The following is a 26,021-nucleotide window of genomic DNA, read 5'->3' as shown; positions in this document are numbered from 1 at the left end:
CCCTCAGTGAGAGCTGCCTGTGGCCTCGTGTTTTGGTGGGGCGGCGGGGGGGTGGGGCAGCCAAACGGAGCCGGAGCAGGCCGAGGACCAGCGCCAGCAGCACAGCCGAGCAGAGTGCGCAGCCACTGGACACAGGGGTGACGGAGTTGGGAATTTGGGTCCAGCCAAGGTGGGGGGGTGTTGGGGAGAGGCCTGGCTCCCCACGAAACCCCAGAAGGGCCCACTTGTCCCAGGAACGCAGGTGCATGGAACAAGGGCAGAACAGAAACCGGGCTGCCTCAAAGCCTCACGCCGAGCCTCTGCCCGGTCCAAGCGACTCGCTGGCAACTAAACGTGCACTAAACCCCAAACCCGGCGCTCTTCGTGTGGGACAGTGGGACCGTCTACACGTCACCCAGTCTCCAGTGAGCAATAACCTGGTCGTGACTCACTCGAGAGAAAAACAGTCTGCAAGTGCAAGCTCACAGGTGACCCAGGTGCCACAAGTGGCGGGAAAGGACTTTGAGCCTGATGGGTAACAGCCGGAAGGACGGAGAATTTCAGGAGAAATTACTTGTTAGAAAAATACCCAACGGAAACCCTAAAAATAAAAATGACAATCTCTGAAACTTAAAAAATGTGTGTCACTGATAGGATTAACAGCAGGTTAGACGCCATGGGACGACTGACGGACGTGGAGACGAGCGGCAGCCATCCGAACCGAGGCTCAGAGCAAGAGTGGAGCAGCAGCCTCGGGGCCTGCGGGGCGGCGTCACGTGACATGACGTGTGCGTAACGGGGCGTTAGGAGGAAAGCGAGGGAGCGGGGGAGGAGGAAGCACTGACGGGACGCGGCCGGCTTCCCCCAACCGGATCCAAAACAGTGACCCAGGGACTTAGAGTCCAACAAACCCCAGGCGAGGTTTAAAAAGAAAAACAAAAATCACACTTTACACACAAGACTGCGGAACACTAAAGACGAGAAGCAGCACGCGCTGCACGGCAAAGGCCAGAACAACGGAGCGTAGCGCCAGAGCCGAAAGAAAACGCGCCTGGCCGAGTCCCGAGCCGCCGGCGAGGAGCTCGCGGGACCCGTCTGGACAACACGGATGGCCGGGCTCAGAGCCGTGCCCGGCCGTGCACGCCCACAGGCACGATGTGCTGCTGCGTGTGACGCCCGAAGTCGCAGTGACCACCGAACGGGGGGCGCGGTGTTGGGGCCAGGAAGAAAGGGCGCCTGGAACCAGAGGTGCTGCACCGAGCCACGGCCCCAGAGGAAGGGGCGTGTCTTCTCGTCGCTCGCGAGGGAGCCGAGGACACCCGCGCCACAGCACGGTGGCCTGGACACCTGCCGCAGGACCACGAGACGCACGGCCGCCTGCGCTGCGCCTCCTGTGTGACGCTGCAGAAGTGACCTTAGACAGACGCGATTCTGTTCCTGGAAATGACGACCAGTTCCAGCGGGGGGAAGGGCAGGAAAGAGGGGGACTGAGCCCCCAGGGCCGCCGGGTCTCCCGCACAGTGAGCTGCGGCAGGGATGACTGCACTGCCTGCCCCCTGGACTAGGACACGTCAAGAACTGTCACACTGACAAAAAGATGGACATACTTAAGAGTCTGCACATTCAAAACCAACCCAGGACTCAGGAGAGGGCGAGGCACGAGCGACTTGAGCTTCTTCTGTGTGACGTGGCCATGTCCCCACGAGCTTCTCCTGTGACGCGGCCATGTCCCCATGAGCTTCTCCTGTGACGCGGCCATGTCCCCATGGAAAGCTGAAGGGAGGCAGCAGGAAAGGGGCCCGCACACAGCAGCACGGAGCGCGGGGTCCAGCGCCAGGGCGGAGAAGGCTCACAGATGCTGCTGCTTCTTCCTGGTGGGCGGCGGTGGCCGCAGCTCCCCGGGCCCGTGGGCGAACGGGCAGCAGTGTGCGGGCAGCACGCAGCCGTCGGGGTGGTGCACGAAGAACCAGCAGAGGCGGGTTTTGAAGGCCTCGGAGGACGCTCTGCGCTTGGCTTCCAGCTGCTTTTCCTGCAGTGGCTTCTCTTGCCTCCAGTCGCGAATGCGCACTCTCCCGTTCAGAACTGCGGTTTGGAGAAGAGACAGGTCAGCCGGCTCATCGCCCTGCAAGTCCTTCAGAGCACCGGGACCTGTGGGGTGCACTGACACGGGCTGGGTCCCCACCAGCCCTGGCCGCCGGTGCCCAGTGGGACAAGGTGCCGAGATCTCAAGCAGTGGATGGCAGCCCCCGCCCCGCTGAGGCTCGCAGGCCCCACCTACAGGTGAGTGGTGACGGAGGCACAGGCCTGGGAGACAGGACCCCAAACAGGGCAGGGCCAGCAGGGGGTGCGGGAGGGCTGGGGGAGGGGCCGGAGTTCTCAGGAGCGCGCTGGACACTGGGAGATGGTGAAGTGCCCTGAGCCTGAAGTCTAGGTCCTGGTGATGGCAAGACCCAAGGTGTGACCATGGGGTGGAGTGGCTGGTGGGAAGCCAGGCTGACGACCCAGGGCAGCCGGTGTGAGGGCCACGACGCGGTCCAGACTCAGGCAGGTCGGACACTGTCTGCATGGTGACGCCGGTCCTCAAGGACCAGGCCTCCACGTCACAGAGAGAAAATGAGCGAGCTGGGCGCAGGTCCCCTCCAAAGACGAGGGAGCAGGCAGCGGGGATGCCCATAGTCTGAGCCCCCCAAACAGCAGGAGCGACCAGCAGCCCCGCCGGCAGGGGGGGGTCAGAGCAGGAGACAGTGGGTGTTGGGAGGGGCCTGTGAGGCCAGGGTGATGTCAGAGCTAGGTACTGGAGGACCCCAGAGGGCTAGGGACGGGCTGTGGCCCGGGCAGCTGATCAGGGCCCCTCGGAGCTGCCCCCTAAGCTGGTCGTCCCTACTCAGCCGAGGCTCCCCCGGAGCTCGCACTTGGCCGTCTTCCCGAGAGCCAACGACACGTGACACGGAGCCAACACGACCAAGCCGGCTGGGTTCTGCCTGGAGGCTGCAAAACGCTGAGACAGGAGGCTGGGCAGACGCAGCAGCGGCCCGCTGAGCAGAGCTGGCCGGGCGGCTCCTAACTGGACGGTGAACAGAAGCGCCACCCCGCCCAGCCCGTCCCTGCACACCGACGCGGACCAGGACTCCCCGGGGAACGGACAGGAGCCACGCCAGCCAAACGGGAGGTTCGTCCTCTCGGGGCCAAGAGGCACCTCTGGCCGGCGTGCTGTCTCCCCACTGTCTCCCAAGGGTGTCGTGGCTTTCTCTGCCTGAAAGCGCGAGCCAAGGAGACGTTGCTGTGTCCCCAGGTGTCCCCACAGCAGCACCTCTGGGTGCAGCACAGAACAACACACTCTCAAGTGCGTAGGAAGGTGCCTCGAAGGCTCCCAGATTCCCGGGGTGGGCCCCAAAAGGCCAGGAGCCCGTGATGGCCAGGACGGGCCATGAGACATCTGGGGGAGGTCGCAGAGGCCCAAGCCGGGCAGGAACCCCACCCTCCAGACATCAGGACAGGCTGGCGTGTGGCGGGCCTCCCCTGACCGGTGAGAGGACACCTAGCCACGCTTCTGGAGCAATTCCTACAGGGTCAGGAAAAGGGGCCCTTTGGGATTTCTAAGGCCTGGGGAGTGGGCGCTAATGACGGGGCAGCCCTGAATGACAGCAGCCAGGAGCCCTGTGGCCAGCCAGGACGTCGACATGCTGCCCCATGCCCCAGGACACGGTGCAGCTGTCACCCACTCCCGACATCCCGTATCCGGTCCTAGGCAGGCCTGCGTCCAACATCCTCCAGCCAGCTCCCAAGTCAGACAGCTTCCCACGCAGAAACGTGTTCCTGACTCTAAAACACAGGGCGAAAGTCGCCCACAGGAAGCTCGCAGCCTAGCTGGGGTGCTGACGTGACAGGTGCAGGAGGCTGTGTGGCATGCAGAAGCACATGCGGGACCTGAGGGCCCAGAGGAGGCAGGACTGGGTGGGGGCAGCCGAGAAGGTGGTTTCGGGGCGACGGCACTTGGCTGCCATCAGAGAAGCCAGGGCCCTGGGGAGGGGAGCAAACAGGTGGCCCTAGGGGTGGGGACAGCCCCACGGAAACACACGGCGGCCACGTGGGCCAGACTGGGGCTTGAAGGCTGACGGGAGGTGCCGAGGCTGGGTGGGAGGAGGTGGGCGTGGGGCGGCGCACAGAGCGTGCTCTCACCGGCTTCAGAAAGCGTTTACAGGTTCAGTCCGCTCACCTTCGAACACCTGCCGGTTGTTCCTGAGCAGCGTCTGGAGGCCGCCGCACTCCCGCTTCAGCCTCCGCAGCGTCTCCCCGCCCAGCTCGCCCGCTACTTCGGCCAAGGAAAGGCTCTCTGCTGAAACGGGGTCCCCCGAGCAACAAAATGCCTATTACAAACCCGTTCGATAGGCACAAGGAAAGTTCTAGTTCTAGAAATCCCAACCCCTGAGCACGTGAGCAGGAGGAACCACAAACATTTAATTCCGGCTACGCGCCACAGCAGCTGAAGCTACACAGGCAGAGCCGTCGCCACCTGAGATGCCCAAACCTTCCCACCTGCCAGGCCCTCCCCGCCGCAGGCGAGCCGAGGGGAACCGTGCCCCAGACACCAAAGGTTGGCAGAGCTGCGTGGCCCAGCCTGGGAGGCCTGTGCAGGTGGGTACCCTTAGACGGGTGGCTTTAACGCAACCTGTCAGAGCCCAGATGGCCTCCAAGGTCCACCTTTCAGCTGCCTTAAACCAGTTCTGAAACGAGAAATCTAAGGAAAAATTAAACACTGGCCCAGAAAGTCTTCCCCGCCCTCCCAGGTTCCAGCCCCCACGAGCTCCACGACTCCGCCTCTCACACGCTGCCTGGTGACCATGAGGGTCCGCACCGCTAGCTCTTACTCGCCCCGATGTGTGTCCTGACCCCCCAGCCAGGGCAGGGGCCAGCTCCTCCTGAGACCCTTGGACCAGCCCCAGACCAACAAGGCCAACCTGGAAGGACAGCGCCCTGGCTCCCAGGTGTCTCCAAACCCCAGGGGTGGGATGGGGTGCAGGCTTGAGAAACGATGATCAGAGCCCACTGTCCACCTCTGAGTCGGGGGAAAGAGCCAGGGGCGTCCGAGGCACAGACTGACCCTCGTGCTGGATCGTTCCCAAGGGGCCTGGCAGAGGGAAGGGCTGCCCTGGGGTGGAAGGTCAAGCTCTTTGTGTTCAGATCCACCCAAAGGCCTCTGGGACTCTGGACCCGCCCGCATGCTGCGGGCTCCGTGCTGAGGTCCTGCTAGGACCCCCCACCCAGCCTGCCTTCCTCGCACCCTGGCCCGCCTCAGCCGAGAACACCACGGACACCCACGGCACCTCAGGGCTGTCTGCAGTCGCAGATGGTCAGCCCCCAAAGCCAGAGCCACACCTGCCAGAACTTCCCTGGGTCCCTGGGGGTTCTTCTGGTCACACACTAACAGGGTCGGGTGACTCCTGAAGGGGGACATGCTCGAAGGCGCTGCCATGTCACAAGGACCCAAGAGGGAGGGGACGAAATGACGACAGTAGAAACTTGAGCACAACACTCACGGGCGAGGAAGGCTGGCAAAGGATCACTGTGACCTGTTCCCAGACGTCCTGCCACAGGGCAGCCGGGCGCGGTCCCTGACAGGCTGAGGGACGGTCCTCCATCCCCTCCAGAGACCCAGAAACTCAAGAGGCCAGGCTCTGGCTCGGCCCAAACACGGACAGCTCCACAGCGCCCCCTGGCGGCCGGCCACCGCCCTGCCAGGAAGTGGAGCAGGATGGACACCAGGTCCTCACCCAGCAGCCCTGGGGGAGCTCTATCCAACCCGGGTGCAGGCTCCGTAAAAGCCTCAAGGCTCAGACTCCGCCTCTCCCACTCCTGGCCTGGCACATCGCCCCTCCTCTGAAAGTGAGCAGACACAATGACCTCCTTTTCTCACGACTGCTTTGGCATTTTGGGGACTTCACAGAATTCCAGGAGACGGTGCATCTTTCTGGCAGCCCGTACCCTGTTTTCTGTTTGGATAATTTCTGCAGACTGAAACGAGTAGGTGCAGGTCTGAGACCTGAACGTCAAGGTTAAGGGCCCAAGCCCAAGGTTAGCACCCTGCCCTTGGCCAACTCGGAGGCAGCCGGAGGCCCGCACGTCAACAGGACTTCTAAGGAAACGAGGAGCCTGGAAGTCTCCCATCTGTTATCATCCTCTTTAAAATTCGTGTAAAACCACCCAGGCCCCGCAGGCCCGGGGGGCGGTGCAGACGTTACCTCCTCGGTTCCAGGTCCCCACGGTCCCGCTGCGAGAGCCGCCTGTGTCGAGGCGCTTCCCACCCAGCAGCCGCTGTGCCACCTGTACAACCACTCCGTCCACGAACTCCCGCGGGAGGGCGGCACAGTTCCTCCCGCGCTCAGCTTTCTCTCTAGGGCGGAATCCAGACAGCCACCGCCCGTCAGCCCCGGCGTCCGGGGCTCCCTGGCTGTCGGGGCGGCTGTCGGGGCAGCCACCGGGGTGACTGCCGGGCTGATCCGTGCTGCCGCGTGGAGGAGGGGCAGGCCCCTCATCCGGACAGCTCGGGCGGCTGGCAGCGCGGCCCTGCCGGCTGTTAATGTACCGGGTCCTCTGCGCGTCCACGGAGGCCTCTCCGGCGGGTGGGTACGTCCTGGACTTGCCGAGGAGGCAAACCTGCGCGGAGAGAGCAGGGTCAGGCTCCCCCAGGGCTTCAGCGGCCTCCACGCGTCTGTTCTGGCGCACACGCTACATAAAAGCGTCAGCCGCCTGTCGTGAGAGCCCTCACTCTAAAAACCAACCCCAGTACCGATGACCCCACGCTGAACGGTGGCAAAAGCCCACAAAACTGCTCACCGCCCAGACTTCAGGGCAGAACGAACGCGCACAAATCGAGATCCACTTAGTGAGCGTGCGCGCTGCCCTGTTCCCGCCACTTCGCGGCCCTCGGCCCTCATCCGCCCCCTCCTCTGCCCCACGGAGGCCCCGAGGCTCGCCTAGGAGCTCTCGACGGGGCGCAACAGAACGTGACGTCTCTCAGCCTCGCCCGAGCCGGCGTGAGGACCCGGCGGCGCTCGGCACAGCGTGGACGTTCATCCGTGCCGTCCCCTCCCTGCTCCGTGCGTCCTGCATCCAGAGAAGGCTGCTCTCGGGGAGCCCCGGGGAGCCAGGCCCTGGCCAGGGCTGCTGCCGTGAGCACAGCGCCTCCATATGTCCCCCGGGGCACGAACTGCAAAGCCAGGTTACAGGCGACCAAAGCGAATCTGGTTACATGAGCTACCTCTTGCAACGCTCCAGCTCTGCCACCCATAATGTGTGACCACAGGCAGGTGACTTCTCTGAATGGGGAACGAGCATGCCTAGCATGAAGCCAGTCCGCCATGTGTGGACACCAACTCTGACATCTGACCCCCAAACCGTCATGTTCTGAGAAAGCGGGGGCCCAGGGAGATTAGGGATCGCCCGCAGCTTCCACAGAGAGCAGCGGAACAAGCAAGGCCAACGCCACACTGAGGGGTCTCTGCGCCCACCCTCACAACCCAAACGGGAGTACACTGTGACCTGCCAAAAGGGCGGGCGTGTAAGGGACGGCACGAAGGCTCCGAGGATGAGCCCTAAAGGGCCTCTGCAGTGACCGGGTGGCGCTGGCACCAACAGCAGCGATGGGCCTGATGCCAGCGTGCGGCCCAGCCACGTGGCAGGCAGAGAGGGCGCAAGGGTGACTTCTGCCCGGACCACTGACGTGTCACATAAGCTTTTCATATTTTTTTAGCTTTTCATAAAAAACCTGTAATCGTTGTGAACTTCTGAAACAGCCCTTAATTTCGGCCATTTGCGTATCTAAGGAGACAGAACTAGGCGCAGTCAGCCTCAGAGAAACTGGGTTCAGAAACTCCCACAAGTCAGGCCGACACACCTCTGGGGAAGTCCCCGGGGCCACGCTGTCTCTAGAAAGCAAGTGAGGACTTGAAGGTTCCTGCAAAGCCGCCCGGAGAAGGAAGCGATGAACGTCTCCAGGGAGGGGGCCGTACAGAGAGACGCCCTCTGAACCCCAACGGCAGAGGTCGAAACCGGCACAGGCGCCGTCTGCAACGCACGCACTGTCATGCGCTGGTGTCGTCCGTGACTGCGACGTGGCCCGCTGCCTCCCACCCAGGTGCCCGCCCGCCCCCCGAGAGCGCTGGGGCGGGACGCACCCGCCTGGTGGAAGGGATGCGCAGGCAGTCCTCCTCCACGCGGAACCCGCAGGCCCGGCCCACTTCGCTGATGAAGTCCAGGTACCCCCGGTACTGAGTCTTCCCGCTCTGCCTCCGGCAGTGTTTTCCCACGAAGTCGAAGAAGCAGCAGGGCAGGACGAAGAAACGGCAGCTGTAGGAAGACCTTCAAAAAGAACCAACAAGCACGGAAACCAGAAGTCTCAAATGGATTTGTTAAAGCAAGTTCAGCAGAAAACCACGTGGCCGTGCTGTATCTGGGTAAAATATAAGCGTCCGCTGCCGACTCGTAGTTTAAACGACAGAACGAATCACAGCCTCCGGCCGTCTCTACAAACAACATAGCTCAGCATAGCTTTTCGACAAAATATGATTCTAATTACTTTTGTAAAAAACATTTTTGCGTTGCAGTTATTCTTCTCAGCTACAATCTAAAACTTTCTGAAGTGAACCGAGACTTCAGCTATATATCAGGAATTTCAGAGGTAGCTGAGTAAGGCAGAGAAGGTTTTGTCCTTGACCTACGGAATGCCTCAGGAGCCCGAACCGTCCACAAGATCCCTGGGTAAGGGAGACTGGGGCACAAAGCGTTCCGGGCAGTGCACGACCCGCGCTTCGATGAAGTCCCCGCCCGTCCAGAAGAAGCTGCCGCAAAGCACCTTCCTGTTATCTAAAAAAACCTGTACGACATGCTTTTCAAACCTGGATACACTATCGAAACAATCAGTTTTGATTGGCCTTGTCCAAGAGAAATATAACATGAACCACGTATGTAATTTTATATTTTCTAGTGCCCATATTTAAAATAGAAAGACAGGTGGAATTTATTTTAAATATAACCCAATATATTATCATTTCGACGATTTGAACTAGTTGTATTTCCAGTGCTCAGTCGCCGCCTGTGGCTAGTGGCCCCCGTTCTGGACAGCAAGCTGCAGGCAACGAAATGTCCCCAGCTATTCACTCTGCCAACCTGTCTACTCACTCACCTGGCTGCAATGACAGGTATCCATGGTGTTAGTTCATCGGAATGGTTACCGATTAGCCAATCAACGTCCGGGAAGAGGGTCCTATCGTTGGGTGTGATAGCAACTTCCTAAAAAAAAACAAAAATAAGACTAAGTGTTTACTAGATAAATGCAGAGCCGCTGGGGCAGCCAGCCAGCCACGGAGACAGAGGCCAGAGGTTCCAGCAGGCTCTCGGCCCCTCTGGGCTTCCTGTGTACATGCTGACGCCAGGACTAGGGGTGAGGAGGTGAGTGTGTCTGCCCCAGGACAGGAAACGCCGGCAACTCTAGTCTTCACTAGATAAACAACACTTTTCTGAGGGTTAATCTCCTTTTGAAAATTAAAATTAAAAATGCGCTTCAGTACAAAAACAAACAGACGCTGGAAGAGAGGGGACATGTGAACCGCTTAGTCCTTAGCAGAATGTGGGGAGAAGCAACGGCCCTAAGTGGGCAGTGGCGAGCAGCGGGGGCTGAAGCCGACTCTGTCTGACAGAACGCGCTCCTGCGACCTCGGAGCCCTTCTGTCTCCATCTGCGAAGGGTCGAGCGCAGTGGGAGGTGACAGAGGAGAGCGTGGCTCTTTGCTATTGTGCCATTAACTTTGGCAAAAGCCCACCAGACGGGCGCGCTGACCTCTGTGATGATTTCTGAAGCTAAGCGTCAAATGCTCTATACTTCCTGCTAAATAACAGGTCTTCATTAATTACTGAAATCAGTAGTCTCAACGGTGAACCTGCCCGTCAAAACTGGGAAGAGAGAAGAGAGACTGTAACTACTCAAAATCCTCCAATTTTAAAGTGGAAGAATAGCCCCCCCAGGGAGTAAGACGCCGGGTCACTCCGTGATCAGAACAGGAAAGCATGACGACAATGGTCACTTGCCCAGGCCATTCCTCACGACAAAACTTCAGGACGAGTCGTGCAGACGTGATGTCCATAAAAACAGAATGTAAATTCTACAATCTTTCTGCTTCTTCAACAAGTGTGAGTGCTTCGATTCATACATACGTTAAAACGCTGAAAGTATTGCTCAACTGGCACGTACGTCATTTAAAAGCAGGAAAACAAGTCTTCGATATTTATTCTTTATTCCTGCCCTTTCTAGATTTAAATTTGCCTATTTGTTTCTCTACATGGCCTGCACTAACAAAAAACATCGCTTGCCCTCTGCGGCAATGGTAGCACTTAGTTACCTTGCCGACAGCCGGCCAGGGCCCCCTCACTTAATGAGACGTCCCAGCAGACGGTGTGAGCGGGGCAAACTGCCACAGTCCTGTTTCCCAGACAGCTCCACAAACACAACCAAGACTGTGATCCTCACCATGCCGTTACTAAAAATAACGGCTTCCTGCTTATATAACCAAACGAGGCTTCTGAAAGAGACCGGAGCTGCGGCCCCACTGGGCCTGCGAGGTCCCAGCTGCGCCCGTTCACACAGGGACCCATCGCTAGGCCACACACACACGCCGAGCTCGTGTCTGAGCACATGCTCTGGAGCAGAGGCGGCACAGAGAGACGGCCAGCATCCCCCTCAGTGACATTAGGGTGAGCAGGGTTCTCCCAGCACGAAGACAGAAGTTCGGGGTGACGAGAAAACAAGCCCGCGAGGCTAGAACCCAGGACGCCTCTTAGGGCGGCCCTGGCCGAGTGTCGGGGAACGTCCCCCACGCCACAGAGAAGTCTGAGGCAGGTTGCTGGGCCTCACGTACAGGACCGGAGCCTTCTACCCCTTCTCCAAGGGTCCTCACGCCAGCCGGCTTTTCCCTGGGGGCACAGCTGAACAGAGGGCCCACCTGGCTGCCACTGGAATCTCCCACCCAAAGACATCATTTTGCTTTGTCACTGGTGGACGTGAGGCTTTGAATTCAAACGTGTTGCTCCTTTAGCTTGGCCCGGACGCCTCACGCCCAAAGCAGAGCCAACCGCCCCGACCGAGTGCGCACGCCCTGCGCGTACCTGCAGCCGCCCGCATGGCGTCTGGGTCACCCGCACTCCGCAGACCTGGAGCTTCTACGTGTTTCACTTTACTGTAATAAACACACAAGCAAATGCAAACCCCTGCAGCACAAAACAGCGTAAACACGCAGTGAAAAATAAGCAAACAGCTGAAGGGCAGTGCACGAACTCCCCTCCATGTTCTTAATGTTTGCAACGTCCTCGACTGTGAGAGAGAGCGAGGCAGAGAAAAGACGAAAACGGTCTTGAGCGTTTAATTTCTCATTTACGGATGAAATGACAGGCCTGAGAGCTGTTTCCAAATAGCAGTGGGGCTGACGTCGGGGCTGAGATGGGGGATGACGGCCGAAGCCGGCTGAGGGGGTTCTGGGGTCCCTGCGTGCTTCTCCCCACGTTCATAGTCAGGCACCGTGGGACGAAGGGGACATGCTCTCAACGCTCACTAGGCGACTGTCGTCCTGCAAACATCGCACAGTGACCTCCATGCACCCGGAGGGTCTAGCCCACTGCACTCCCAGGCTGCATGGGGCAGCCTGTCACCCCTGGACTACAAGCCTGGACAGCGGTCACTGCACAAAACATGACATTGACTCAAGCACGAGAGAATGTGGTACAATTGAGACGCAGTAACCACGAGATGTCGAGGCCACTGCAGACATGAGTGCGCTCTGCAGCGGTGACGAAGAGTGACACCTAGTGAACGCACGCACCAGGAGCACGGCGGCCACCGCCACCAAGCTCTGTGCACCGGACAGGGCAGTACCCAGTCCTTTTATGTGACTGATGCTGCAGCAGGCTTGTCTACACCAGCGTCACCACAAACGTGCAAGTCACGTGCTGTGCTACGTTACAATAGCTGCAATGTCACTAGGCCACAGGCATGTTTCGGCTCCACTGTAATCATACGGGACCACAGACATACAGGAGGTACGGGGGGTCCCTCTCTGACTAAAACGTCATTGTGTGTCACATGACTGAGCCTGAACATTCTTCACCCACAGTGAAAAGTAAATATTCTCATTTCTCGTCAGCATTCCGCCCCCTGGCGGATGGGAACCGTGTCCCTGTCTCGCCCATGCACCTGAACTCCAGGACGAGGGTCTTGAGACAAAGCGGGTAGCTGAGCAGCAGGGCTGGGTGGCGGGACGGACAGCTGTGCCCGCAGCACCCCAGAGCTCAGTGCGCGGACCCCACCACTGAGCGCTCCCTGGCTGGCGTGGAGGCCTCGACCAGAGACCAGCACCCTTAAACAGCAGATGGCAGCCCCACTGCGGGAGCGCTGCCGACGAGGTGCCCGGTCACCGCCTCCCCTCCAGGGGGACATCCCTCTGTGACGGGGACCGGGACAGGCGGGAGTGACTTGGCCCACTTTAGCCGCGGTCGTGGGCTGAGACCAGGCTACTCACTAGACGGCCTAGGGCAGGCGCGCTGCCCCCCACGCCGTCTGCACACTCGTGACCTGGCTTCCTTCCAGCCTCCCTCCCCCGACTCCTCACCGACCTGCCCGGCACCCCCCACACAGCGCCGGGCGCCCACAGAAGATGCAAACCATGAGGCAGGGCCGAGGGAGGGGATGGCGCTTCCGGCTCCAGAGGGCAGCCCCGTCTTCCGCTCGACCAGCAAGCTTTGAGAAGTCTAAAGTCCGTCCTTTTCCTGAATTTCAGATTACTTAAGTTGCCCTGAGTTGTCATGGTCAGCATCTGTGACCGGCCTATCCACAGAAACCACTCATTCGCATCAGGGTCCCGAGGAACAACCATGCCGAGATCAGGTGCATGAACAAAGCCAGTACCTCTAAGCGAGTCTGCGGCCCATACATGTCCCAGATTTTTCTTCGTCGGACATCGATCCCTCTGCCTGGATGCTGAAATAATTTCAGAAAACAAAAGTTAAGTTCAGGACCTCGTATTAAATTAGCAAGGACAAATTAAACTCCGCAGGTCCCACGGCCAGCGTGGAGCAGGAGACCCCTGGCACCCGCGGGTGGCACGGCGCAGCTTCTTGGCTGTTTAACATGGGCACAGGCAAGACCCGCACTGGGATCACGGCCATCGCGAGTGATCGGGGAGACGGGCCAGGGCCGGAGCTCAGGAAACGCCCGCAAAGGGAGCCGGCTCCCTCGGCTGCCAGTCAGGTCTGATCGCGGGCGGCTCCTCCAGCTCGCCATCCCAGACGAGCCTCGTCTCTACGGTCACTCCCCGCAGGATGCGGTGACCACCCCGCTAGCTCTCACAGGGCGGCCGTGTCTACTTCACAAAGGCTGCTGTCTTTTCCTGTTTCACAAGCCGCCACAACTAGTCGCTATTCCGACAGCCAGGCTGTCTGAACCCAGACCGAACCAGCAGGAAAGGATCCCAGTGGGCCTTGTGCTGGCCCTGAAGACACTCGAGAAAGGGCCAGGAACCATGCTTTACCCCCTCGCTGCTCAGGATGTGCACCAGCAGACCGTTTCCGCACCCCAAGTCCACGAAGGACTGCTTGGCTGTCACTCCCCGCTCGGCTCGCTCTTCTTCCCATAAAACCTAGAAACACAAGAAAACAGTCGGTTCGTAACTCGCTCTAGCCCAGGATAACTCAGGCACAAGCCCCACGCAGGACTCTAACTCGCCCGGTCAGAAAGGACGGAGGCCGAGGCCCCGACTCCCCCCAGGTGATGCCCGGCGAGCAGAGGGCAGCCGGACGCGGCCCGCAGCTCTTGCCCGATGCTGTGCGGGGCTACGAAGCTTTCTTCTTCCCTCGAGATGCCACGTTAAGTGGTCGCCTCTGAGCAAGAGCTTTAGAGGTTGTTAGTTTCTTCGTACTTTATATTCTTTGAGTTTGGTACACACTGATAAAACAAAACTACGCTATTTCTAAACACGAGACGGAGAGAACCACTCGAAATGCCCGAACACCTCGCAGATGAGAAGATCGGGGCTGCCGAGCCAAAGGCCATGTCCCAACGGGGCGGCCAGCAAGCCAGCTCTGGAAAGACCTAGAGCCCGCAGGCCGGAACGCCAGGACCGGAAGGCGTGTGCCCGTCAGGTGGGCTCCCACCGGCGCTCCCGGTGACCAGCCAGCATCGCCACCCTGGCTAGCAATTAGGAGAGTACTGTTCAGCCTGAATTCCCGCCTCAAGTTTCACAATTCACACCAGTTTGACTCTCATGCAATGGCACCACGCAAAGCTAACAGAAACCGTTACTTGTGTGGCCAACCCTGGCGAACTGAAGTACAAACTCCCCAAGTCACGGATCTGATAAATGTTGACCACAGGTAGCAGCACCTGCCCCACTGCACTAAGCGCAGATTACATACGTTCTTACCAGCAGGTAGGAGGCAATAGCTACATCTTCATACACAAACTTCTCAGGATCGGTCACTTCAGGCCACACCTGAAAAACATTCGCGAGCACGTGTAAATTGTTCGCCCGTTTCCCCACAAGTTTACAATAAAGCATCGCCGTAAGGCATAAGTGAAACTGGACTAATTATGCAATAAAATAAAAAAAATAAATAAGCTCGTTTCAAAGGCAGAAATGCACGAAACTTTTAGCCTGTGTGATTTAGGACTCATCAAGAGCGATGCAGACCAAGGCAGGATTTTGCAATAAAGACAGTGTCTGTAGGATACTTAGGTGAGATAACTGGACACCACAGAACATTCGGCTACACCATCCTGCTCACTTATCTAGACGGACAGTGAACAAAGAAACGAGGGGGGAGGGAGCAAAGGGACAGGGGTCAGGAGGCCAGTGCTCCAGTGCTGTGGTCTGTCGGTGACTGACTGGCTGTCACGCTTCGGGAGTCACCGCTCAGCTGTCCTGTTCCTGCCTCCCTGTGTGTTAAGCAGGGATGAAGCTTTAACTACCGGACCAGATGCCCGCCGGGTGCCCCGAAAGCAGCAGGATGCCGGCTGCAGAGTGAGGTCTCGCTGCCTCAACCAGCAATGCGCACGAGGCGGAGAACACCCAGTGGCCGCTGTCGCACGCTCGAGTCACGGATGTGATAATGCTGACTTATCAGAGGCCGCTGTCGCACGCTCGAGTCTCGGATGTGATAATGCTGACTTACCAGCGGCCGCTGTCACGCGCTCGACTCACGGATGTGATAATGCTGACTTATCAGCAGCCGCTGTCGCGCGCTCGTGTCACGGATGTGATAATGCTGACTTATCAGCGGCCACTGTCGCGCGCTCGTGTCACGGATGTGATAATGCTGACTTATCAGCGGCCACTGTCGCGCACTTGAGTCACGGATGTGATAATGCTGACTTATCAGCGGCCGCTGTCGCGCGCTCGAGTCACGGATGTGATAATGCTGACTTATCAGAGGCCGCTGTCGCACGTTCGAGTCACGGATGTGATAAATGCTGACCTATCAGCGGCCGCTGTCAAATGCTCAGATGTCTGTTTCCAGGGATTAGACAGTTCGGATGAACCATCTCACTAAGGACAAGTTTAAAAGCTGGAAGAATACAAAAGTCCCTTCTCGAAGGACTGAAGAGCTGACAAGATAACGCAGAACAACTAGGCCAGAATCTGGGGGAGAAGGGGGCCCAGGCCGGCCAGCCCGGGACCCATGCACGTTGCAGCAGGGACGAACGGCTGCCGTTTCAAGCCTGTGACTTCCAGGGTGCTCTGTTACACAGCAAGAGGTGACTGATGAACTACGCGGACATGGCGAGTCCCGGTTACTTCCGGGAGGAGGCGGGGAGCTGTGACCCGGGAAGAGAACGAAGGTTCCGCTACACTAACCGCGCTTCGCCTAAGCCGGGTGTGTCATCGCCGCTTCACGTCTTAAACACAAAGAACGTGGTATAAAGTTTATCTCCTTTTTGCAAGTATGTTTCTTTGTGCTGTAGTTTTTATAGATTTTCATACCAAAAAATTACAGTAATTTAGTAATTAATGTTCAATTATTTTAGAGTAAACATTTCCCTTTTGCTCTCTTGAAAATAAAACATTACGTGTGAAAAAAGTGAGTTTTCCATACCACGCCTGCCAGCACTTCTGTGGTATGCACCCCATGCGTGTCATAGCACGGCTGCAACAAGTGACCTGAAACGGGTTCACTGACTTAAAATTGAGTGAGTACACTCTGACTTAACGTCCGCACCTGCAGGACGCTGGAAAAACAATTGTACCTGGTGCAGTCGGGTCACATGACCGCATTCAAGTGTGGAGGAACCCCAGCTGTCTTCCCCAGAATTACCTTGACCATGTCCTTGTATTTGTCTTTCAGCTCCTGGTAAACCTGGCTGTACTTCACAATGGAAACGAGGGACAGGGTGCGTTTAAACTCGCTCTTCCTGCTCTCCACAGCCCACCTGGCCAGCTTGGCCAGCAGCTCTTCTCCAAGCCAGGTGAGTTTGGGATAAACAATTCCATCTGAATGCCATCTTTCTGGACAGAAAATTAAAACAGATATGAACCTTTAAAAATAAGAGAAACATGAATAAGCAGAGCTGGTTCCAATTCTTATTTTGAAATTACACATTTCTCTACCAAAAGAAGAGAACTTAAGACGGCTACAATTACAAAATATTTTACCCCAAACACAAAACAATTTGGAACTAGTTACAGAATTTTCATCTAATAGAGAAAAACACATTTAAAAGACAGAAAAAAATTCCTCTTCTCTTTGCAAACGTTGTTAAAAATGCATTACACATCCTGTGAAGCCCATCAGGACAGACGGTAAATAACAAAGTTCCTCTGACCTGCTGCCTTGCCCACTAATTAGCGAGGTTCCAAAGCGTCTATGGATTTTCCTAACATTTCTGTCCTGTCTAACTTTTCACATGTGCAACTCAAATGTGAATTTAGGTCCCCCAGTTATTTGCTGGACAGAAAGTTGAGTGCTCAGTCACAAAGCTAAGGACACACACGCAGGCCCTGTGCAGTCTGCGGGTTCGTTTTGCCTGTATGTCTTCTGCCACCAGCATGTGGGAAGGCCACAGCTCTGCCTGTGCCACTCGCGGCTCTGCCCGGCTCCCAGCAGTGCTGGGTCCCCGGCAGGTGCTCCCGACCGCAGGCCCAGATCACGACAGTACGCTCTCCCAGGCTGCAGTCCGGGCGGTGCCATGAGGGAGAGCATCAAATCTGCTGAGTACAAAAAGGGGAGGCGTTCAATGGGGGCCCGAGAACGAGCAGCGGCACAGGCAGCTGCACGAGGGGCAGAGCTGGAGACAGGCACGGGGGACGCGGGCAAGGTCGGGCAACTGTCAGGGCTTTTGTCCCCACGTGCATCCGAGCATCACAACTCACAAGATTAAGGCCCTGATTCTCTGTGGAGAGACGCACCTGGGCCGTCACCATGCGGGAAGGGCCTGGGAGGATGCCAAGCGCGCCCCTTCCCCACCCGGTCACCTCGGAAGGCCTCAGTGGGCCTCTCGCTTTGCCCAGGTGTCCCCCAGAGATCCCCACACCTACTCCCTCATCCACTCAGGCCTCTTCGGTTGTCACGGCCTCAGAGGCCCTCCCCACGCACCCCACATACGCTGGCATGGCACTGCCTTTGCTAACGAGGGGTATGAAAATAGACCCATTTTACCTCTTTGCTTTCTTTTTATGGTACTTAGCCCTACCTGGTCTCAGAGCATATGTTTACCTGCCTCCCCATGAGACCTGCTCCCCACTGCACCCCAGGGCGCTGCACACGGTGGCATGTAACAAACACCCCTGGGACAAGGGCTGGTAAGGAGTGCGTACCCCAGTTAATGTGTGCTTCACTGAGGAGGCGACAAGTCTGGCCCCCGAAGTGTGACCAGTGCTCAAAGTAACGTGACGGCTTGCCCAGGGGCAACGACCGGAAATGCCGACCTGGAAAGCTGGGGAGCCGCCGGCATGCGCCAGCAGTCAGTAACTCGCCAAAGAGCAGGGAGCGCGATTCCAGTGTGTCGCTGTCCTGAGCGCCGGCTGCAGCCTGGCTGGGAGCTTCTCCTCACACCCAAGCATGGCTGCCAAGCTCACCCATGGCGCGGAACATGCTGCCCCCGAGGGGCCACCGCAGGCCACCACGGCTTGCCCCACAGGGCCTGCTCTGACGCCCCGCCTCCTGACAGGAGCACGCTGAGACAAGGGCCTTGGGACCAGGTCCCTTGGGCAACCTCTTGACAATTTCAAGAGGCTTCACCTGGGTCACGGCTGTCTTCCCATGAGGCTTCTGAGCCTGCAACAGCCCCTGGAAGCCCAGCCCAGCACCCCCTTCAGAGGCTCGTTATCAAACCCTTTTCACAGGGGTGAAGACCGAGGGCCACGGAGGCTGCGCACTCAGGGTCACAGTCACGCCGCCAGTGGGGAGGCCCAGGTCTGCCCAACCCCAAACGAAGTTCTTCCTGCTGTGCCCTCTGCCTTCCATGCCCGTTCTGATTAAACAGGTGCATTCCCCAAGGCTGTTCCGGAAATACAGACCAGAAGTGGCTCTCGGGAAAACAGCAGCGGAAGAGTAACCAGTGAATTTACCCTTCCTCTGACCCTTTCGTTTGAAAAATAACAAATGGAAGTAAACCAGATTTCACATCTTCTGTACAGGCTCAAACACCACACGGCACTAAGGGAGGCTATTAAACGGCTACTATCATAATAAGCATTGCCAAACAGCCACCATGTCCAAAACCACAGCCTCAGCAGGACATAAAAAAGCTTCCACTTACTCCCCATTACCAAGTTGTAAGACATAACACAATAATAAAGGGATTTCAGTTTATTTGAATTCAACCATCAAAGCTACACGGAATGTAGAGACTAAAGCCTCCAGCCAGGCTGTGACAAGTAACGTAGGCCAGGCACCAGCAGGAACAACGTCATGGACACGCCAACTAGGAGGCAGAGTCCCACAACCCTAACTGGCGGAGAGGGAGCCCCGTTAGCGTTTCAGTGACCTGGAACTTCGCAGCTGAAGAAATCAACTGACACCGTAAACGGAGGAGTCAGGCTCCTAGTTCTTACCACTGTTCTTCGCTGTGACGGAGCTGAATCTGATACACGTTGCTCAGCTGAACGCTTACATTCCCTTTGTCATCTTCCTCCAAAGGTAAAAAAGTTACGGTTCCATTATGGACATCTGGGGGGAAAAAGTAAGGACAATAAATCAAAGCTGCTTAAGCCAGAGGCGGTACTGACAGCAGTAACGGCTCAGGTGCTGCACCCCCAACCCCCCAGGGCTCCCCGCCCCATTTACAACAGTGCACAGGGGGTGGGACAGGCTGGCCCGTCCTCCTCACGGCTGCACTGGAGCCTGCCCGAGCCTACACGAGCCCACATCTGCTGGGCACACGGCAGGCACGCTCAGCAGAGGCGCTCCTGATGGACAGCAGCCCCGCCTCACTAAGAGAAGTCTGCCCACCTGTCCTCCGCGGCGAAGCCCGCCTGAGGACGCAGGCGCTTCCCCCTGCAGGCCTCGTGGGCACTGATTCACCATCCCTCTCAGTCTAGCGGAGGCAGAAGGTAAAAGCCGATCAGAACACGGTGGACAGAAAGACGCCCTACATTCACATGGGTGCAACAGGGTCGGAGAGGCTTGGAGGAGGGGCACCCGGGGGCCTCACAGGGGCGCGCAGTATGGGGGTCAGGCACCCCTCAGCAATTCAGCATCGCTGCCTGTGTAGACAGAACAGCCCCTGACGGTGTCCAGGCCCCATTACCCCAACCTGTGACCGCATCGTGTTCCACAGCAAAAAGGGGCTGAGCAGAAGTGAAGGTTCTGGAACTCAGAAGCGGGGAGAGCGCTAGGAACTGGGCAGGTGGGCTCCACCCTGTCGCAGGGGCCGGGGCAGCGAAGGACCCGCCCCAACTGCAGGTGGAAGAGGAGTCAGCTCCCAGGCACGAGAAAGGTCAGGGCTGGCCCGCGGGCCGAGGAAGAGGGAGGCCTCCACGGGCTCCTCTGGGAGGGGACCTTTCCACCATCTCTTTACCTGTTCAACTCCTGTCTAGCATTCAACACCCAAAGCGTCTTCACCTCGAGCCTTACAGATACAGTCCCAAGCGACGACCCCGTCCGCCACAGTAAGGACACACATTGCTACACTTCCCTCAGGAAACAACGAAAAGCCTACGACCTCCCTAGGGTGTTGCGGAAGACTTGCCATAGTCGGTACTTTCAGGACCCTTTCACCGACAGAGGCCCGACGCATGCGTCTTGGCCTAACTGCGACCTCTGAGAGAACCTTCTTGAGCCGAGTCAGACCGTCCTCCTCTGAGCCGTTCTCCACTCGGCCTCCGCTTGGCCCCCAAACACCGGAACAAACGCTAACAGGGTTCCCAATGCCTCAAGGCCACACCCCTGGGATGACCCAAGCCCCCTTAAAGTGCCTGCCTGACAGAGCTCAAGGCTGCCAAAAGAACTGACTGCTCCAGGCCACACCTGAAGATGGGGGCCATCTCCTTCTCTGGGGGGGAGGCGCCTGACCTCCATAAGCACTCTTATTTAGCCCAGGTGGTGTCACATGGCCCAACCCCCCTTCCTGCTTTTGTACCTTTCACTCCCTGACTGCTGAGCCCCTCCCCCATTTCCTCAATCTCCCTTTGACGCGTGTGGACTCTGCGCAAATGGAAGGAGTTCAACTCACCTTGGACTCCTCTCCCACTTAATACAAATCTGCATGACTAAAGTCCATCCTTGACACTTTAGCAGCTGGCTTCGGTCACCTTTGACACCTCCCGCCATCAGAAATACTCTTACCTTGCACGACTATTTCTCTCCTCAGAGCAGAAAGCGGGTTCCTTTTCGGGATGACGGTTCTGAGAACCACATCGAGCTGGTGCTGAGCCTCTGACTGCGATCCCGCCCCAGAGCCTGTAAGGAAGGCCAGCATATCCTGACTGCCGCCGCCGAGGCTTCGGGAGAAGTCGTCCCAGAGAGAATCCAGATCCCAGGCTGGCAAGTCGCCCTCCCCGACTCCTGCCTCGCCAGGCCGTCCGGGGGCCCCTGCGAGCAGAGGCGCTGCGGCTGCTTCCCTCTCGTCCTCCCCTTTGTGGCGCCGGCCCTGGGACTCCTCGAGGCCTGCGCTCGACCTGGGGCCCGGGCCGGCCTCGGGGGGACGCTGACCGAGTAGCCGTCCCTCCTCGGGCCCGTGTCCCTCCGTGGCCCGCTCCTCCCGCTCCGGGCCTGTACTCTGCCTGGGGCCGCGGGCCCCGGTCCGGGGCAGGGCGGCGCTCCGCCGGGCCTCTAGGCGGGCACCACACAGTCGCTTGTTGGCCACCTGCGGCCTCTCCAGCCACACGGCCACCGCCGCCCAGAAGCCGTCCGGGAGCAGCGCACCCGGGTCACGAACGGCGACTCGGCCCGCCTCCGCCATAGTGGGCTAGCGTCAAGAGCCAGGCGGCGGCGCGCCGCGATGACGCACAGGCGGCGCGGCGTGCTGACGTCATAGCGCCGCGCGCTTGGGCCGGAAGTGGGAGAGGCCAGGACGGACCGACCGACTGCGCGCCCGCGTTCGCGCGCTTTGGTTCCCCCGCAGGAGTCCGCTGCGGAATTGCCGGCTACGGCGTTTAACCCTTGCCTTACTCCCCGAGGACCCGTTGCGGGCGCGTGGGTGCCTCGCGATGACACCCGAGCTGAGCCTGGGAGAATTCTGGAGAAATCAAATATCCCGACGTCCGACATCTGATTGTCTCCAGCACTGCTGACTAGTCACGGGCGCCCACGTTTGTGAATATTGTGCTTTACGCCTCTTAGGGAAGCTCCCTCTCCGTCATTTTCGTTCTGAGGGTTCTGGCGGCGCGGCTCCTGCGTCCCGGCACAGCCCTGGGGTGTTTTTTTAGGACAGGTAAAGCCAGATGTCCCCTGCGTGTCCCCAGGAGGAACGGGGAAGGATAAGCACTGCCAGTCTGGGCCAACATCACCAGCACAGTGATGTTCCAGAAACGTCGAGGTGCCTCGTTCTTTTCGTACGTTATTCCCTAGAGTCTCTGTCGGAATCACAGACAAGTGAAAACTCTTCTCAGGTTCTATGCTGCTGGGCCCTTTTGTGGCCCTGGAGCCTCCCGGTGTCCTAGACTTAGTCCTGCTGCTCTGCTGCATGTCATAGTGAGCATAGCAGAGATTGGTCCATCACTGAGCAGAAACCTGGATGCCTAGGACTCTGGAGTGAGAAGTCATAAACCCAGAAGCCAGCGTTTTGGAGGAGGTGAATTTTTCAGTTCGATATGGGCCGGTAGGGCTGGTATTACGAGATCATGTCAGTTCCTCACTGGAAACATATCTATTGAACTAAGAATAGTTGGCTGCCTCTTGGCCGCCTCCAGGGTCCCACACAGCCTGGTTCCGCCTCCTGTTTTCCCCTCATTTCCTTTTCCTCTCACCCACTAAGCTCCCAACACAGCAGCTATTCTTGGAACTGGCCAAGCTCATTCCCTCATTCCCACGCTGGGCATTCCCTCTGCCTGGAATGCTCATTCCCTATCTTTCAATTAAATTAGATTAAATGTCCTCAGACTGGGCTTCCTTGGCCTCCAGCCAAATGGCCCCCAGATACTTCATATCTTATTACTGGGTTTGTTTATTTAGAGTTATCTAAACTTTGTGTGTTGTTTCCTCTAGCACACAAGCATCCTTGGCTCCGGTACCCCGTGCGGCTTATCACCAAAGCCCTACCTTAGTTTTTGGCGCATAAGAGACACCCCATGATTAATTGGAATGGAAAGGTCTCTGAAGAGAGTGTGGCAGGAAAACTGTAGATGGCAGGGTTGTCCGGGACCGTCTCTCTGGGGGGATTCAGGGCCCCAAACAGACTGCTGGGTGAAAGAAAGCTGGCAAGATTCAGGCTTAGGGCAAGGTTGCAACCTGTGGCCCGAGGTTGGGAGTGGTCTTAATATTGGTATTCTATAGAAATTTCTGTGGGGATGGAAATGTTCTGTCTGGATAGTGCAATATGTGTTGACCTTGAACAAAGTCAGCCGGATGTTTCTCCAGCAAAACGGGTTTATTCAGGAACAACGAAGAATGGCAATTCAAGATAAGTGGCCTAGCAGGCAAACCACAAAATCAGGTCTCCCAGAGCGATGGGATGTTCTTTCACAGAGGAAAGGTGGGGTTCAGAAGGCTGTTGTTAACCAAGGAAATGGAGTTGCAAGTGTCCTATCTTTTCATTGGCTGAGTCGTAATAGTCTTTCATTGGCTGAGTGGGAAGAAGACCCTCCTTCCTGCTAAAGTAGAACATCTTCCTGGTGGGCGTGGAAAGTGGTCTTTTTCCTATTCCGGGTAATTGACTATGAACCGTGGAGTGTGAGAGCTCCCCCTATAGACCCTCCCCACTCCAATTTAAATGAAGTTTCTGTTTAGTCTTCACTAATACAGTAACCACATGTGGCTACTGAGCACTTGAAATGTAGCTAATGCACCTAGGGAACTGAATGCTAAATTTATTTCATTTCAACTAATATACACTTAAAATAGCCACATGAGGCTAGAGGTTACTGTATGGGACAGCGCAGCCCTATAGAGACTCACTATAGGCTGGGTCCTTGTCATCTAAGCGCTGGGACCTGGGCGGAGGTGGGAATGCAGCGGTGGAAGCTTTGGCAGGCAGGCCACATGTGCTCTGAGTGTGCTCAGTGCCAGCCCGTCGTGCTGATGGGATATGGGCTCCAGCCCACCCTGGCAGCAGCCCTGCCCTTCCCATCGCCTTCCAGGTCCTCAGCCAGAAACGCCCCTAATGCCAGGACTCCTTCAGTATTCAAGCCCTTTGGACCGAATGCGCTGGGTTTGTAGTTTTAAAAAATTCTTTGACTCATGCCAGTAACATTTGCCACGAAGGTCCAAGCTTCAGCTCTTCGTATGTGCACCTCGTACAAAACTAGTACACAGCACAACACTTCCCCGACACTAATCTCAGCTGCCTATTGTCATTTTAGTAGGGGGAAGGAGGTTGGCACTGGGTGCTGGTGACCATGGCAGAGCTGTGACAGCACCATACCTGGCACCGAACCATCATGGCCCATCCCAGGGACCTGGTGACTCCTTTCCAGCCGCTCTTCTGCGAGAGAAAGGGGGTAAGGAGAGACAAACAGCCAGGGTTTGGGTGGAAACCTTAGTATTAGCGGTGTGTTAAAAAAAATGCAGTTACCAGTGATGGCCAATGGAGTGAATGACTAAAAATGAGCATGCCACATTTGGAAATGGGTGGAATCGGACAGATGTGAAAATGGACAAGAGTGGGTAGGTAGGGACTGATGGCAGAGGTCCACTAGAGGACGGCCAGGTCATTGTCAGCTGAGTCACTGCAAGAGTTCTCATCCTCCCCTGCCGTCGACACCGGCTCCACTGCAGCTCCTAGGAGCTGGCTCACAAAACGTGTGCAAAGACAAACTTCCTTTCTTTTTTCAAAGTTGCTCCCCTCTGCCTGACTCGGTGGCACCTCCATCCACCCAGGTCCCAGCAAAACAGCCTGGAGGAGTGCTTGACCCCTTCCTCGCTCCCTCGCTCCCCACGTGCAATAACTTCCAATGCCCACCCGATTCTACCTAGCACAATCCCTGTCTCATACAGGTCAAGTGGCATCCTGAGGCCAGGGAGGGGACCGAGTGTTGGGTGTTGAAGGATTGGCAAGCAAAGACCAGAAAGTGGGGCCCGAAGCAAAGCCAGGGCCAGAGCTGGGAACGACAGCCTTAAATCCAATCAGCAGTTCAGGAAACCGAGGACAGGGAGCGAAGTAATGAGGCCAAAGCTTGTTCGGAGCCGCTGGCCCTGCGAAGCCAGGAGAGCGGAGGGGGACACACGCGAGCAAAGCAGGGAGGAGAGAGGAAGAGGAAGAGGAGAGCCCAGTGCCATTGCGAGGCGAGCCCGTCCGCTTCGTGTGCGGTCTCCACATCCTGTGCGATGAAGCCCCATCTGATAAAGAACCAACACTTCCGAGTCCAGCGCCCAGTGCGCCAGGCTTGCCTGAGGCCTTCCCGCCTCTCACCTGCACCAGGTCACAGGCTGTTTCTTCATCCTCGCCGGGCGGCCTGCCGAGGTCTGCTGGGAAATGCCTTTGCAGTGGACTCGACTGATTGCCAAGCAGAAAGAATGTTTTTCTGATGTCAATAAAACATGCGAACCAGACATACTGTCTAGTGGTTATAATTTTGGAAGAAACTGTGACCTAAAGGTGTGAATTCTGTAAAGAATGGATTATTTTATTACTCTCAAAAGTATCTCCAGACATCTGAAAACCAGCAGCATGTATTTTTATCAGCCTGCTATTATTCGCTCTGCATTGCCGGGTGCCTGTGGACTCGGGGAGCCCTTGCAGTAACGCCACAGCCCCCTGGCTGGAAGCACCGCCTAGGGGTAGGACAGTGTGGCACACGCGGACCCTACCTAGTCCGTCCATCCGTCTCTTTCTCCTTTTGCAACAGGAAGGCCCCGCTGTTGCCCCAAATTATGTCTGTTTGGAATGAGTTGCGACCATGAAGGAAAGTGTCCGGGAATGAAGAAGGGACTTCAGTGTGGGAGCGTCTGCAGCCAGACGTCCTACCAGCCTGTCGAACTTAAGGCAGCTCTGAAATGGTTTCTTCATCCTCGCCGGGCGGCCTGCCACTGCGTATCTTTTGCTTCCCCATGACGTCACTGCCTGTCCTCCAGATCCCTTCAAGTGGAAAACTTTGGACTCCTTTTTCTTTAACGTGGGAAATTGCCAAGTCCAGCCGATTCTATCTCGGTGGAGTCACGCGATGTGCGCGTCTTAGTTCGGGTCCCCCAAACAGAGCCTCCGACGGGGCTTTGGGTGCGGGAGCTTCAGTGCGGAGTGACCCCCGGCGCAGGCGTGAGGCAGTGGGGCGTAGGGGGGCTGCTACGGACAGCCGGGGCTCGGTCCCCGAGCGCCACCGACCCCATGGGCGCGCTCAGTGACTCGAGGACGCCCGGCGCGAGGCGGCGATTCCGCAGCTCTGGAGCGGCCCCCGGAAGCGGCGTGTTAAACCA

At 57.6% G+C, this 26,021-nt stretch overlaps 1 protein-coding gene across 5 annotated transcripts; it reads right to left on the bottom strand.

Moving 5' to 3' along the window:
- Positions 1 to 537: 537 nt before the first annotated feature.
- TRMT44 (tRNA methyltransferase 44 homolog) lies at positions 538 to 21,456 on the bottom strand. Of its 5 annotated transcripts, none has more exons than XM_015595011.2 (11): positions 20,799 to 21,455; positions 19,067 to 19,181; positions 16,329 to 16,548; positions 14,441 to 14,509; positions 13,550 to 13,657; positions 12,928 to 12,999; positions 9,161 to 9,267; positions 8,154 to 8,337; positions 6,219 to 6,633; positions 4,196 to 4,315; positions 538 to 2,061 (listed from the first exon to the last, which is right to left on the bottom strand). In XM_015595011.2, the coding sequence occupies exons 1-11, from the start codon at positions 21,412 to 21,414 to the stop codon at positions 1,829 to 1,831; spliced, it is 2,259 nt and encodes a 752-aa protein (XP_015450497.1). In that variant the 5' UTR covers positions 21,415 to 21,455; the 3' UTR covers positions 538 to 1,828. The 5 variants fall into 5 exon arrangements, with proteins under 5 accessions (XP_015450497.1, XP_006919079.1, XP_024907555.1 ...); XM_006919017.3 differs by having other exon boundaries at positions 4,196 to 4,312; XM_025051787.1 differs by lacking the exon at positions 538 to 2,061 and adding an exon at positions 2,068 to 3,906 and having other exon boundaries at positions 20,799 to 21,456.
- Between the last annotated feature and the right edge of the window lie 4,565 nt (positions 21,457 to 26,021).

The sequence above is a fragment of the Pteropus alecto genome, unplaced genomic scaffold (genome assembly GCF_000325575.1).
Source record: "Pteropus alecto unplaced genomic scaffold, ASM32557v1 scaffold5, whole genome shotgun sequence".
NCBI lineage: Eukaryota > Metazoa > Chordata > Mammalia > Chiroptera > Pteropodidae > Pteropus > Pteropus alecto.
The sequence above is the reverse complement of the archived record's forward strand: the minus strand, read 5'-3'. Positions and strand labels throughout refer to the sequence as shown.

What these genes read in the sequence shown, in the direction of transcription:
- TRMT44 (XM_025051787.1), bottom strand. Translation starts at nt 21,414, where the DNA reads ATGGCGGAGGCGGGCCGAGTCGCCGTTCGTGACCCGGGTGCGCTGCTC. An exon ending in ACATCCTGAGCAGCGAGGGG is followed by an intron (nt 13,000 to 13,549) that starts GTAAAGCATGGT and finishes AAATTATTTCAG; the next exon opens with CATCCAGGCAGAGGGATCGA. An exon ending in GGCCGCAGACTCGCTTAGAG is followed by an intron (nt 9,268 to 12,927) that starts GTACTGGCTTTG and finishes GTTTTTTTTTAG; the next exon opens with GAAGTTGCTATCACACCCAA.